Here is a 14,983-nt window from a genome sequence, read left to right on the forward strand (position 1 = left end):
CGCACTACTTCGCATTATTTGCCAAGGCTGACCAAACGCGGCTGGTCACACAAGCCGAGTTCGCAGGGTCGACTTCCGCCCATTTGATCGCGGAAGTGTGCGGGGCGCCTGCGGACTACCGACTCCCTGGTCTGTGTGGATGTGGACAGTACGTGGCCAAGAGGCGAACCTGGTAGATCACTCATTGGCTCCATCAACGAGCCGGTTCGTCGGCGTGGAATGAGATGACGACGCCTGATAAAGTGTCTTTCTGTCGCCGATCCGCCTCTTCCGACTCATTTCTTGTGCGAGTGTGTGCGCGCACGGAGCGTGGGGCGAACTTAACAGATCGGAACCAGCCGGCGCATCGTGACTGACCTTAACCTAGGATATTTCTTTTCGAATGAGGTGAGCCTCTGAGAATACAACTTCATTCTTGCTTTTACTTCAGGGGAGATTTTAAGTATATTGAACTCACGTGGAAAATCGTATTTGTGGAGAAAAATTTTTAAAAGAGAAAAATTAACTTCAAATTGACGTCAAACAGTTTAAGCTCATAATTTGATAAAGAAAATTACATTTACCAAAAGGCTTCTTAGAATTCTCGCCTTGCGGGTAGAATATGAATTTTTACATCATTTTAACATTTTAAAGTCGATCTTCATGTTTGTTCATTTAAGTTTCGGCTTATGGAAAAGTGCAACAAAATTGGCAGAGCTTATGCACCTTGACATTATAAGCCTTTTTTAAAACTAAACAAATATAACAAATAAAAACGTGGCATGGAATTCTCTGTCACATTCCTAATAGAAGATATTACTAAGAAGTCGCTGTTGCCTCGTAAAACTGTTTGTAATTGCTACTAATGTTAATCAATGCAATTTAGAATCGATGCCTTTTATGTAAGGTGAGATCTAGCTGTGACATAAATAATACTGGTTCGCATGTATGTTGCGTACATATCGCGTGCCAACACCAGTTCTCAATACACTGCATTGCTTGCAGGAAAATGCGTCTTTTCAGTAATGTTGACGCGGTGTGCATTGCATAATAGATAAACAATCAATAATTTTTATACAAAATTTACTTTGAATTGAGATGGATCAATTAATTATTTCCAATTGCGCTTTTCAGTTAACATGATTGTCGGTTGTGGGATTAAAATGTTGATCTCCTGCTTTTCTAATCACTATACCGTGGCTCTTTAAAACTTCGAATTTTGTCTGATAAGGAAAACGCGAACGTGAGACTCGAGCCAATATAGAGAGAGAGATTGTTTCGAGTGCTTACACGGGAAGGCCTTATCTGTACATGCTTCGCCGGCGTTATTAACACGCGTCGTTACCAAATTAACTCGCGCACAAACATCAATCACCGATCAAGAGTGCATAATCCCAAAATGAAAAATAATCAAATTGAACATGTAAGATAACAAAATGGGAAAATTTGCCTCACTTTGCGTTTTCAAATCTCGCGAATAACAAGCTTGAATTTGTTTGTTAAATTAATGAGAGCACTCAAGTGATAAGTGTTTTGTTTGTTCGGATTACTGTCGGTAGGACATTGCATAATCTTTCAATTATTGCTGCTATCAAGCTGTGCGTGAATTGAAACGGTGATTGGCTGAAAAAGATATTGTTTCTGAGTGAGTGTCATGCTAAAGAGACATTTAATTTTCACTACAAAATTGATTGTTCATTATGATCGCAGCTTAATAAATTAATACTATTTCATGTATAATTCTACAGAGAATGTGTCCGATCCAAAATTGAATTAACAACATTTTTTAACTGTCTACCTATTGCGAAATCTGATCCGAAGCAAATAGCAAATCATGCACTGCATGTTGGTAAATCTTCATCACGTTATTTTGTTAAAATTTCCACTCTTTGATTTTGTTGTTGTATTTTGTTTTAGTTTTCATACATTCTACCCTTACGAAAATCAACTCATTTAGAAAAAATAATTCCTAGCCATAGCAACTTACAAAATAAGCAACAAATCCGATACATAAATACACGAAGGAAAATAAAATTCAAAGTAATACATAACCATCTCAAGCAACTGCATCGTTTCCGGAAATTGACCTCTCCTAGCAATACCAGAGATAATTTTTCTGGTACTTTTCCACTTGGCGCAATAGCCAACCGTTCTGCGAGCAGGCACCAGAAAAGCCGATCTTCTTTCCGCGTTTATTTCGAAGTGCTGTGTGTTTATTTTTTCCTCGCGATGCATAAAACTCTATCAAATTGCACGCTCTAGGAGCCTTGCAAACCACCATTGACCTACAATCCAGTGACCCGGACCCTAATTATCTGTTCGCTGGTACGCAAGACGCTTTTTGAGCCGCCGCACACTCTCACCAGCCGGACCGATCCAAATTAAGCCGCTTTTGTCGCGAACAAGCCAGATGAAAGTGATTTCGGCCCATTAGTCATTCACTTGCGACCCTTGCGGGCGACGACGCATGCCACAAGGTCATCTGGGTGCTGCACACAGAAGGACAAAAAGCTGAGCAAACGACCCGCCGCCAAAATAGTCAGTGGAAAACATGGAAAGTGGTACGCTGGTCAAGAATCGCGCAACTTCAGAGTTGTGCTCGCGAATACGAGGCCAAACCATCGAAGTGGCGCCTCTTCAACTTGTTTCTAGCTATTGGTCGTATTCATGAGCTTCAAGGAAACTGGCATAGATACAGTTTTTTAAAGCCCTGAAGTGATGAGGGAGCTACTCTTTGAATAGCGTAAACAAGAAGCAACTTTACTGCAGTTTCTCTATCTTTTTTACATTCATTTCATTATGACATTACTCCGCTAGGAAAAATTATCTTATTAGCCTTTATAGCAAACAGCTCTTTTGAACCAATTTCTAGAAAAGTACGTTGACTCAAAACAAACTGCCGCACTGCTGCACTTCCAGGGTGTTCGCGTAGAGATTTTCTCCCTGTTGCCCAGAATCACACGACGTGAACTCGCAAGCAAACAACAAACACGCCCGCACACAAGTTTGTAAACTCTGCCATTGTCGATTCTCCGCACGAGGAATGCCGTTGCCTATTATCACACTCATAGGTCTGCGTTCGCACTCGAACGAGCGCATAGTCTTCACACTGTCTGGGTTTTTATTATTCCAATCAGTATTCGCACCACAGCACGCGCGGCGTTTGTTTTGTTGGAAGTGCGCCCAGGGATGATAGGGAACTTGCAAATTGTTTAACTTCCATGTTAGAACTGCTCCTCTGGTTTCCATCTCAAGTCAATTTCATTGGAGCCATAATTAGTTCAATCATTTGAAACATTTATTCAACTTTGGATTAGCCGAGTTAGCTCTAAAAAGGCGCGAAAGCTAATTTGTTCGGTGGAAAACAAAGACTGATTGGTACAAAGACAAATACATCTCAGAGCTGTATGGAAAGAAAAGAAATCAACCACCTCTATGTATAAGAAACACGTGTCAATTCCCAGCACACTCCAAATTTTCCCTCTCGGTGCCTAAGCCTTTTTACTTGACGTGAAAGAGTATTACAAACGCGTGCATTATTGATCGAAACACTAGCCAGCTGACCTATTTCCATTCAATATTTACCGACAAACTAGGTGAGTCTCGGCGAGATCACTTACTTTTCTACTCGTCTAAACAAAAGGATTTTCCTATTTCACTCGTGGTTGCATTTCCAGTTAATAATCCAGCAGCGAGTCTCGCTTTTGTTAAAGACAAAGGACACAAGTGTTTACATGCTGATCAGCTTTGAAAGAAAATCGTGGAATTCAACGGGCAGAGAATGAAAGTGCCCGCTCTTGTTCGAATGAGCCTCTTATGCATACCGCCCGACAAGCCATCCCGGCGGGTTGCATATATGTTTGAAGCCATATTTTTACTCTCATGTCTCTCATGCGTAACTACGTGGAAAATAAAACAAAGTATTTCTTCCGTGGATTTTTCTTGAAGTACGTGCATGAAATCGTTCTTCATTACAAGGAAGAGTTATCCTATGTGATTTGCTCGACATACTAAGTTTATTGTCCGATCCTGATATAAAAACCGCGATCGTGAGTCTGATGGAAGGAAGCCTCTGAGGTTTCGAAAGAACTCTGACGCATTTGCTGAGAAAAAAAATAACAAGGCGCAGTTGTTGTTTCCGTTCAAGTTCTCCGTCGCAAACAAATGTTTTTGCCACACTTAATTTCCAAAAAGGAGAAGAAAACACACCAACACACCCACGCTGCAATGAAACAACCCGCATAACCGCGCCGGTAAACGCACGGCCAAGCCAATTTTGGTGAAGCCGGTGGCGGGTTCGGTTCTGCGAGCAGAGATGTCGCGGGCCGTCCGCAGCGACCGTGGCTCCTGATCAATAGTGCTTCTGGTGGGCCTCTGCACCGCACGTCGGCAGTTTGCTCACCTAACCCCTTCCACCCACAACACACTGCCTGATAAATTCGCCGTCAGTCTCGTTCCGGCAGTCGTCCTCAAGTTATGCCCCACGAGGAATCGCGTCTCGCTCACTGAACTGCAACTCGCTGACCAAGGTAATGTGAGAAAGTGCCCCTCAAATTAGTCTTACCGACCACCCACGCAGGCCGGACCCACCTGGCGCCCCGAAAATTCGAGACCAGACGCATGAAAGCTGCAGTCGGGAGGCGCGACGACCGAGCTTTGGGGTTGCTAAGCGGTCCTGCCTGTTTTGAATAAATTTTTATAGAATTTCATATTTGCCGAGTTGGAAATTTTTCTTTTATTTCAATTTTTTTCAGAGCAGAGTTTTGAAATCCCTATTGAACCTAAAGTCGCTCTCGAGCACATTTAAATTCTAGTTACCAAGGAAAAATGTATGACCAGTCCGCCTTTGACGAGAAAAGAGTTTTTGCTCTTAGTACTTAAAGGTAATATTTTGTTGAAATAGAAACAGAGCCTGACCAGAGATGCTTTTTGTTGCTTTTTCTCTCTCTTTTTCATGGCATTGATTTTCCCCGCGTGTGTGCATCTATTTCGGTTGACTAAACATTCACGCACAAAACGACCCGCGAGCGCGTTTTCGCCCTTCAGTCAAAGCTATAGCAGCATAAAAGAGTACAAAGCACCGCGTTTTATTTTCCTAACCGCCTGTCTCTTTTATTGGCCGGATTTACGATTTAACTTTTGCGAAATTAAGCCGCTCGAATCGGGGCCGGTTCCTGCCAAATTCGCGGGTACGTGTCAAGGAGTGCGTGTCCTTGGAGCGATGACCTTCGACGGCAACGGGGAAATAAAGAAAGAAATTGACTTTAACAGCTTTCAGAGGCAGGTTGTGCGTTGAATTTTTCATGGCCAAACCACTTTATAGTTTTAATGTGATTTCAAAATAATAGAGTTCATTGCCATTTCACTACTTACATAAAATGATGCCTACTTACGTAAGGCTACATAAATTTCGTCCGTATTTTGGTTTTCCCTTAGTTAAGCATTCCTCCAGCGCTCTAAAGTGATCATATTTCTTTGGCCTTTCCACTCTAGCAGAAGTAAAATTAGCAACGTTGTACAAATTTATTCTGAGTGTGCACCACAAAAAAAAAGGCGACGGACAAAAAATAAGCGTGGCGGCACGATTTGCATTCGTCGCCAACACATACAAAAGTACAGAAAAAAACGGCTCAACGTGTATCTCCTGGCTTTCCTCGTCAAGCGTGATATTATTTGTTTTGGTGCCCAACAAACGCACGAGACGCGACGATTTTTGTCGGGCCTGCAGCCAAATTCTGCCTCGAAGATGATCGCAAACTGTTTTCCAACCTCCAGCCGACGTGAGTGACGAAATAATTCACGAGATCTTTCCTTCTCCGCCGTTTGGCACAGCTTTCCATCTGTGAAACGACCCTTCCCCAAAGCGTGGTTTCTATTTCGCAGCGTATTGAATGAAAAATGGGCCGTTTAGAATTAATTTCACGCCTCCCGAAGACGCTCCGAATGAAAATTAATTGCGCCCTTCTGTGCTCTAGCATGAAAAATCTCTGCGGGTCGCGAGTCAAAGTTGGAAATTCGCCTCCCTTATCTCCAAGGCGGTCCATTAATTTGCGAAACGTGAACAGCCACCGCATCTCGCGCAAAATGTGTCTCGAGGGCGGGCAAATTGCTTTACAGTTTTTGGCTGGGCATAAACTAAACGCTCCTCCTTGAGGGCGAACCAAACCACAACAACTATCGATTTGAACCGTCGGAGCGGCAGGCAAATGCGTTGTGCACTTCGTGCACGCAATTTCACCTGAATGGCGGCCTGTCAGCTGCAAAAACACGCCGAAATGTATTTCCTGGCAGTTGATTACGGCCATCATATCGACGTGAGTTGGTGAGAGTGTAATTATAATTCCGGATAAATCCAGCCTGCGGCCGCTATGCAAATGAAGCTGGCAAATAACAGGTAGAGCCCCTATCCACGGGGTGTGCTCACCATTCGGCTGCTTGTTGCCGCTTCGCCGCGATCGAATTGGCAGACGGCGCAGGAAATACAGAAGCTCGCACGCGGACGAACGCATTGATACAGTTTCAGGCTGGATTATCGATCGCCAGGCGGATTTTATCATTCTGCCGTCTGCTTTTTATCTCCACAACCCCCGCCTCGTGTTCGCATTAGATCAACAGCTCTGTGCCGCGAAATGAACCTCGACAGTTCATCAGGGCTTGCTGCTCTCATCAGCACTGATATCGACCAGGACAAATCTCATGTTCGCCAACGCACAAGTATCTTTTATCGCCCTTCAGCGTAAAAGCACTTTGTCTTTTGTCCCCGCTACTCTTTTACTCGATACGTGCCTTAGCCAGGTTTCATATTTCAAAAAATACCAGTGTGTTTGTTATGGGATGAAATTTTGATCATTCCTGGAAGTGCGAACACCAATTATAACCGCGCCGCTGCCCTTCCTTTCCCTGACTGAGGCACGGTTGTTTGCTTCTTTGTAGACACAAAGTAGGCAACCTGAAGACACCGGAGTCACGCGTGCTGCCTAGCTTTTGAAATTTCCGTTAGTGAGTTTATTTTGCTACTCCTTCGTAAATATTTGTAATAAAGTTGATGATAATGGTGAATTGATCGATCTTTCGTGTTTCTTTCAATAGAGCTTCTGGGGGTAAAATCTAATCTGCGCAAAAACGCACGTCATGTTTAGGTTATTCCCAAGAACAACTTATAATACTTTTTAGTTCGCTGCAATTAATATTGCATTTTCTCTGAATTTGTCGACTCAAGATCTCTATTAAATATTAACATTACACAAATTATTGCATTGCAGATGTCAGACTTGCATAGTTTTTCTCATTCCTTCTCGAAATGACGCAAATGGAGCAACTACAGAATGTGGTAAAGGGTGCTAGAATAGATGGCAAAGCTATGTAGGCAATATAGTGGTGCAGTTAGCTATTTCAATTGCGGCGGGAAACTAAAGTGCGCATCAAGGAATAATACAGGAAAGGTGGGATGCTTAGTGGAGTTTAGTCAATTTACATGACAAATGGTAGATAGACACGCTGCGAGGAAAGCACTCATTGCATTTGCATCGTAAAGATCGCGCGTTACCATGTCAAAAAGAATTTCAACAAAGATTGTGATGTCTTCTTGAATAAAGACCTTGACAGTGCACAGTCATCAGATTTAGCAATGGTTGCGCGATTTGACTTTGTTTATTTGATAGGACAAATCAGGTTCAATGAGATGGAATAATTATCAAAGATTAAAGGTGAATTGGAGCCATTTAAGTGACTATCAAAGGTCTGAGAATGCCAGGCCATGGTTATGAATAATGCCCTTTGTTACCAATTCAAAGAACAGTTCAGGAAAGGCAAATTATGTGTTTAGCATTGCAAAAGCTCCGGTTTACGTTTACTCATGAATTCTCAGGAGAAGCAAAGTCCACAGAGTATCAAGCAACTTTCAACAATGCGCGGGTTATCCTTGAATTAATGTGTCTGGGGTGAGCAAACTTTTCAGCTTTGTAAATGACGGACCAAATTAATTTTCTGGAATGTTTCGACGCTTAGATAGAATTTAACTGTTGCACTGAGTGGTGTTGAAAAAAGGAAGTCAGCGTCTCTTTTGTTTATGAATGTACCCGCTAATGTAGGTGGAAAGTGCTATAAATCGATATGTATAAATGCCGAGATAAACCGTATTTCACTGCAGAGAGAATGGAGACAAAATTGTGGCCTGAATTGCACTGTGATTTATCGCGTTGCCACCCGATTGAATGGAGCAACAAGCTCTTACACAGCTCCAGCACACCGCAATTTATTCCATCTGACATGTTTCACCTTCGCATAAAGAGCCAGCCAAGAATTTGACTATCAAATCACCCAATTATTTTCAGTCTCGTATGACGGAAATTTATCGCGTCACGAAACGCAAGTCACAGAAAATAAAACTCAACTCAGATGAAACCCGGGGATTCTTATAAATTGTCCAAAAGTCAACCATAAATTTTAAATTAATTTCCCTATTCACCCTGTTGGGGTTTAGTTGAAAAATGTTTGAAAAAGCTTGGTCATTGAAAAAGGGCGGTAACGCTTTTGCCTTTGTAAAAAAACAAACAAACAATTTTTGCCACTTCCCGGGCTTGCGCCAATCCCAGCCGTGTTTTGATAGGAGGTCTATAAATAAGTTCAACATTGATTATATCCAGCCAGACCGGGCCAATATTAGTAAAGGTCACGTCGTTATTAACTGTTGCTCCATTCCATAATGCTCCTCTGCTGTGAAGAAAACAACATTACGGGCTAGACAAATAATGCTGTTCCACCGTTGCGGAAAAGACCGACAGTGCGTGCAGTGCGTCGATTGATTCGCAATTTTTAGTGATCGTTGACCTGGATTTATAGCCGTCGGCTAACGAGAACTCTGGCCACCGCGACGTGCTAAATGATGCGTGAGCACTTTTACGGGCGAAACGTGCTAAAAGTGGCGTCTGCCTGGCGACACTGCGTCTCTTGCTCTGCATTCCAAGTTCATTTTACCATATAGGTGTGCGGAGGATAAGCAGAAACTCGACGTTTGAAATCTCTTCGCACGCGCCCGGTAATTGTCCGTCGAGGAGAGCGCGACGCACCACTACAGCTAGCTAGAGCTGCCTCTCGTGTGTGATGTACCTGCCCGTGTTGACTCGCTCGCCGCGGGTGGAGAGGCGGGCGACGCAAACCGAGAACAAGAAGCCCCTGACCTTGCGCAATCTATTTGCTTTATGATACGCCACATATTTACTTGAGATGAATACCCCCTGAGGACCTGGTACGTGTCCTAAATATTGTTCAATGCTCTTTGTCGCACAATGGGAACTGATGAGCGTGGATTTTTTTTATGAATATTATCAGTATATTTTTCTTTCTAAGTATCAAAACGAAAGCTATAATTAGAATTCATATGAATGCATTTCTACAAATGTAAAGTGCTGGATTTAAAGCAGTGTAAATTATTCAAAGAACTCTCCTGGCTCTTTTATTGGCAAACTACGTAGAAGGGGATGAATTCAAACTCACATTTCTACGCAGCTGGATGCAGGCAGAAAAACGCTAAAAATTTACAACTGCTGAAAAGAGTGCTTGTTAAATATTGATAAAAATTTCTCCCTTGCTGGCTGAAATTGAGAGACTTTTCCTACCCTAATTTCGAGAGTTGAAAACACGTTCTTTGAAGCTCTAATAACTAACTCAATCTAATAAAATTAACCTAATAAAATTAACCCTTTTTGTTTGATGTCGATTTCCATCTTTCTTATTTTTAAGCTGTAGTGTGAATCATTAATATTCGTCAATTCTCAAACTTGAAGCCATTTGCAAAGTTATCCCATTCACGTTGTAAGTAATCGCTTAGACGTCAATCAAAATTAAGGGCACATGGTGATTATTGCGTGTGCGGTTGGATTAATATGCACATCCACGTCGAGACCAATTAACCAAATAAAGTGGCAAACGCTGCTGACTGTTCGCCTAACAAGCACGCTAGCCGTGAATAAATTAATACTGCTCGTCTTGCGACCGCGCGACTAATTGACGCCTTAGAGAGAACGCCAAAATTGATTAGAAGCTTTGCTGCGATTAGGCGCACGCATTTTTTCAATTAGTGCGAGCAGACGAACAGTTTTATCAGCATGTGTGTCAGGTGATGGTGTGTCGCGATGCAAATATTTGCGCGCGAGTTAAGAAAGAAGTGCTGGTCAAAATAGCGTGCGGACCGGTGCTAAAAGCGAAATATTGTTACTTGTGTATTTTGGGCCTAACAAACTTTGTTTGCTTAGTCCCACACCATACCAGAAGGTGGACAAACAAACGAACAGCCCACGTTGCGTAATCCCTCGTTAAAATTTAATTAAATCAGATGCGCATGATGTTATCACTTTTCAACTGCCTCAAACTGATTATAATTTTGGCATTTCATCGTTACGAGTTGTTTTGGAACTAACAAAATGCGTGTGAGCAATATATTTGACTTGATCGAAAAACACGTAATTTAGAGTTATCATGCTTACAATTAATTTCTATATTGGTTAATTTAGTCATTTAAAATGGCATGTCGTCTCAATCAGTTTGAAGACAAATATCCACAGTAATAAAATACTCAAAACCTTCAGTTAATTTATCCGAGGAATACCAAATACAATAGGGTAATTACAAATTTCTCTACTCTGCGCAAATTAACTAACGATAGATGGCCAAGAGTGAAATTCTAAAGATAAAGCTTCACGTGCTGGATTGGCACTCCTTTGGCCTCAATCCGCGAAGAGCAGAGTCACTTGAAATTTTATTTTTTTATTTATCTCCCGCGAGTGTTATTTTTTCTTCCTAATTTAGCTGAATCTGGAATTCCTGATTTCCTACAGTAAATTTTACTGTGCGTTCATGTAAATCATTTTCTCGCTGAAAATGCAAAATCAGCAAGAACGCAAACGAGCAGGCTCGGCCAAACGGAGCTCGCACACTCTGCCGATGGTACGTTGAAGGTATCGCATTAGCGTCAGCGCGTAAAAGCGATGAAGTCGCTGGCTGCAATCGAATTTGAAGAGCATTTTGTTTCTGCACGCTCAAACTAACTCGTCAGATGATTGGTGATGAATTAATAACAGGCATCACTGCAAATGCTGCTCCGGCAAAATTTAATGCACTGCACGATAATCAGGGCCCCGAAAAGCCGACGCGGAAGATCGATCGGCGTCAATCACGGCCGCGACTTCTTAATAGAACGGCCGAAGGAGCGAGCGACTGCAGAAGCGAGCAGAATAGCATAGGCAGTCTATTTTTAGAACAAAACAGAGACGGCGAGAAAAAGCGGCGCACTTGGGCCGCTCGCATTTAGAATTTCAAGAACGCGTGCCCCGCCGACGCGTTCCGTCTGGCTGGACGAAAATTAACCTGGCGAAAGATACAACTACTTTTCTATTGATGCCGCTGGCGCCGCCGCTGCGACGGAGCAGATGCAATTGCGCTTGCTTTTCAGCAGAGAGATGCAGCGGGCAGAATGCCTGGCCCAATTTCTTGGGATATCGCGCAGTTGAGCACGTGGCCCGTGCGTGGTGCGGCGGGCGGTTTAAGTGCGTGTTGAAACACGAATGCATGGACTATCCCAATTGACCCCAAGCAATAATTATTGCGATTCGTGTAACTTTGTCTTTGAGGAAACCTATTTTGGTTCGGAAAATACTATGATTAATAATAAAAATATGTGAAAATGTGTGATTTAATTATTTACAAATATGGGACTGGTGGAACATTGATATATATTTTACTGACTGTCTAACCGCTGCAAATTAACTGTAAGCACACTTTTATTTCTCACCGCAATGATATCGTTCACGCCGCGGAATTTTGGCCCATCTCTTTCTGTTGCAATTTGTTTTTTTGGCCCAAGGGCAAAATCTCCAACAGAAATTTTGGCCCATCTCACATGGCGACAGAAATTTTTTTATTGTATCCATAAGCTCTAGACACACCTATCTACCATCTGAAAATGGTAGATAGTAGGAAAAAATTCCCAGAGCGCTCCAGAGCATCACTTTTCTGGTGGCTCAGCCCCTTGCGCGATGCTGTTCCGCCATACCTACACAGTCCTGGTCGTCGATAATTGCTTTGTTTTTGTTTTTTCATCCATTAGATTTTAAAGAACTGCACACCGTTCGACTCGTCTTAATCGTCCCTAGACAGCCAAAGGTGTTTGAGGGTGACCCTCCCTCATCCCTCTCCCACCCCATGCATTGAAGTATCGTTAAAAATCTTGTTCCTTCGCACATTCAGAAACTTTCGCTGAACATATTTAAATTTTTGTTTTTTCGTACCCATTTTGTAGAGCACAAAAAATTAAGTTTGAAAAGTTAAAATTTGGAATGGTGTTTTCCCTCATTTTTTTAATAAAAAATGAAAACTTCGAAAACCCTTGTTTTTCAAGGTTGGTAAAAAACGATGATCGACTAAATCTCGACTTCTAATCACCAGATTTTAAAAAACTGCACACTGTTAGACTCTTCTCGACGTCCCCAAATGCACTAAAGAGGTTTGAGACCCACCAACCCCCAACCCCCTTTTAACCCCCTCAATAACTTTTAGCATTTAGCATTTTTTGTCTGTTTCAGCACCTTAGCACGACGTTGACGAATAATTGTCCTCTTGAAACCAATTCAGTTACTTAGTTCACTACGAAACGAGTCAAAAGGTAATTAATTTTAGTTAATAGGACCACCACAACCCGAGATCCGGGTGCACAAAGATTTTTATTCAAAACGCGATGCAATAAAATTCTGGATGATCGACCAAATCTCGACTTCTAATCATCTGAAAAACAGCATACCGTTAGACTCGTCTTGATGACCAAAGTGCACTAGAGGGGTATGAGACCCACCAACCCCCCTTTTAACCCCCTCAGAATTCGAAATCACGTCGATCATCCAGAATTTTATTGCATCGCGTTTTGAATAAAAATCTTTGTGCACCCGAATCTCAGGTTGTGGTGGTCCTATTAACAAAAATTAAGTACCGTTTGACTCGTTTCGTAGTGAACTAAGTAACTGAATTGGTTTCAAGAGGACAATTATTCGTCAACGTCGTGCTAAGGTGCTGAAACAGACAAAAAATGCTAAATGTCAAGTTATTGAGGGGGTTAAAAGGGGGTTGGGGGTTGGTGGGTCTCAAACCTCTTTAGTGCATTTGGGGACGTCGAGAAGAGTCTAACAGTGTGCAGTTTTTTAAAATCTGGTGATTAGAAGTCGAGATTTAGTCGATCATCGTTTTTTACCAACCTTGAAAAACAAGGGTTTTCGAAGTTTTCATTTTTTATTAAAAAAATGAGGGAAAACACCATTCCAAATTTTAACTTTTCAAACTTAATTTTTTATGCTCTACAAAATGGGTATGAAAAAACAAAAAATTTTAATATGTTCATTTTCAATTTTGAGTTTAAAATAAAAAAAATCAATTTTTATGACCTTGACCTTTGACCTAACACTTTTAGATCACCATAAAAGTTGTTTGCCTTGTTAAGATGAGTTACACGGTTTTTTAATTTATGTTCTAGGACCACCCTGAGAAAAGTTACAAAATACTCAAAATTCCCAAATTTTGACCTTTGAACGCCCGCAAAACCCGAAAAATTAGAAAGTTGGAGTTTTCTGAACTGTTTTGTCGGTAAATTAGGGCAAAGATTGCGCAAAAAAACTTGCGTCGAAACCCATAGACCCCTGGACAAAAATTTGCTGCTTTCACAAATTTTTGCTATAAATTTTATATATTTCTAAGATAGTGAATAAATAATTAATTTATACTATAAAATCGATTAATCAATAAGGTAATGAAGTAACGAAGCCAAAATAATGGACACCGCAGTCTTATGCCATGATTTTTTAAGGTGCTTTACTAGTCATTGCCCGCAATTTTCTCGAAAAATACGGCTTTGAGTGAGAACACGATGAAAAACTTCTACTAGATTGATTAGAAATGCCTTCCTGTGTCATATATCTATTTTTAATAATGTTTAATTCAGCATTTACAGATTTAATCAGTTTTTTGTTTCCCTTGTAAAATTCCTCAAAACAGAGATGGGCCAAAAAAACAAATTGCAACAGAAAGAGATGGGCCAAAAAAACAAATTGCAACAGAAAGAGATGGGCCAAATTTCCGCGGCGTTAACGATATGCAAAATTTAATAAAAAAGTATAATGGAAATTGTGTTTGAGTATTTAAATTGGATTGCAAAGTTTCATGGAGAGTAGGAACAGAAATTAACAACCAAAATGTTCCCGTGATTAATTTAATGCATTTCACAATATAATAAACCAAATCCTTATTTTTGAAATTGCACATCATGCTTTGTTTGTACGTTTGGTAGCGAAAGAATACCTTCAACTGAAATGCACCACGATGCAGTGACACTTCTATATGCATTTTTTTAGAATTATAACTCTTGACTGATAAACAACGCAATTTATTTTCCTAGAATTACATTTTTTTCGAGATTTGTTTCCACTTGTGAGTTTTATCTATAAGGCTTTTGAGGCCGAATCCAGCTACCTTGGAATGAACTCAAAATTTTCAAAGAGCATTATCAAAATCAGAATCTTTCGAAGCAAAGCAAAAACGGACTCTATTAACTGCTTGATTAAATTTAAGTGCTCGCAAACAGGGTTCAGATAAAAATGGTAGAACGCTTGCGGTTACAAATCACAACTAGATCGTGACGATCAGGTGATAATATGAAGCGCGTTGCAGCAGAGATAAAACAAAATGAATAATGTCAAAAAGTGTTCAAGCGTGTCACACCTGGTGCTGCACTCATTAAACTGCCCGGGGGTGCGAACTAGGGCGTCGTTCTCGTCACTCTGCCGTTCTTAATTACACCGACTCCGCAGTAAAATACAAAGATTGCAGTGCTGCGAAGAGGTTGTTTGCTAATTCGCGCGGCTATAGATTAAAAACGGGGTCAAAAGAGCAGGAAGTCGCGTACCAAAGGCATCGACCAGCCGGCGAGGTAGTCGGCGGCTAACTGGATTTTGCAACCCCTTCCCTC

General features: G+C 41.4%; 1 protein-coding gene across 8 annotated transcripts in view; it reads left to right on the forward strand.

Moving 5' to 3' along the window:
- Ndae1 (Na[+]-driven anion exchanger 1) overlaps nt 1-14,983 on the forward strand; it is a 64,642-nt gene that overhangs the window by 23,769 nt on the left and 25,890 nt on the right. Inside the window, exon 1 of one of the 8 annotated variants that reach the window (XM_065496604.1) lies at nt 242-387. The exons of 6 other annotated variants lie outside the window; for them this stretch is intronic. In XM_065496604.1, coding sequence (XP_065352676.1) covers nt 383-387 — 5 coding nt within the window. In that variant the 5' untranslated portion in view covers nt 242-382. Of the gene's footprint in view, nt 1-241; nt 388-4,348; nt 4,509-14,983 lie in introns of those variants that run through there. One more of the 8 variants, XM_065496605.1, reaches the window with a different exon arrangement.

The sequence above is a fragment of the Cloeon dipterum genome, chromosome 1 (genome assembly GCF_949628265.1).
Source record: "Cloeon dipterum chromosome 1, ieCloDipt1.1, whole genome shotgun sequence".
NCBI lineage: Eukaryota > Metazoa > Arthropoda > Insecta > Ephemeroptera > Baetidae > Cloeon > Cloeon dipterum.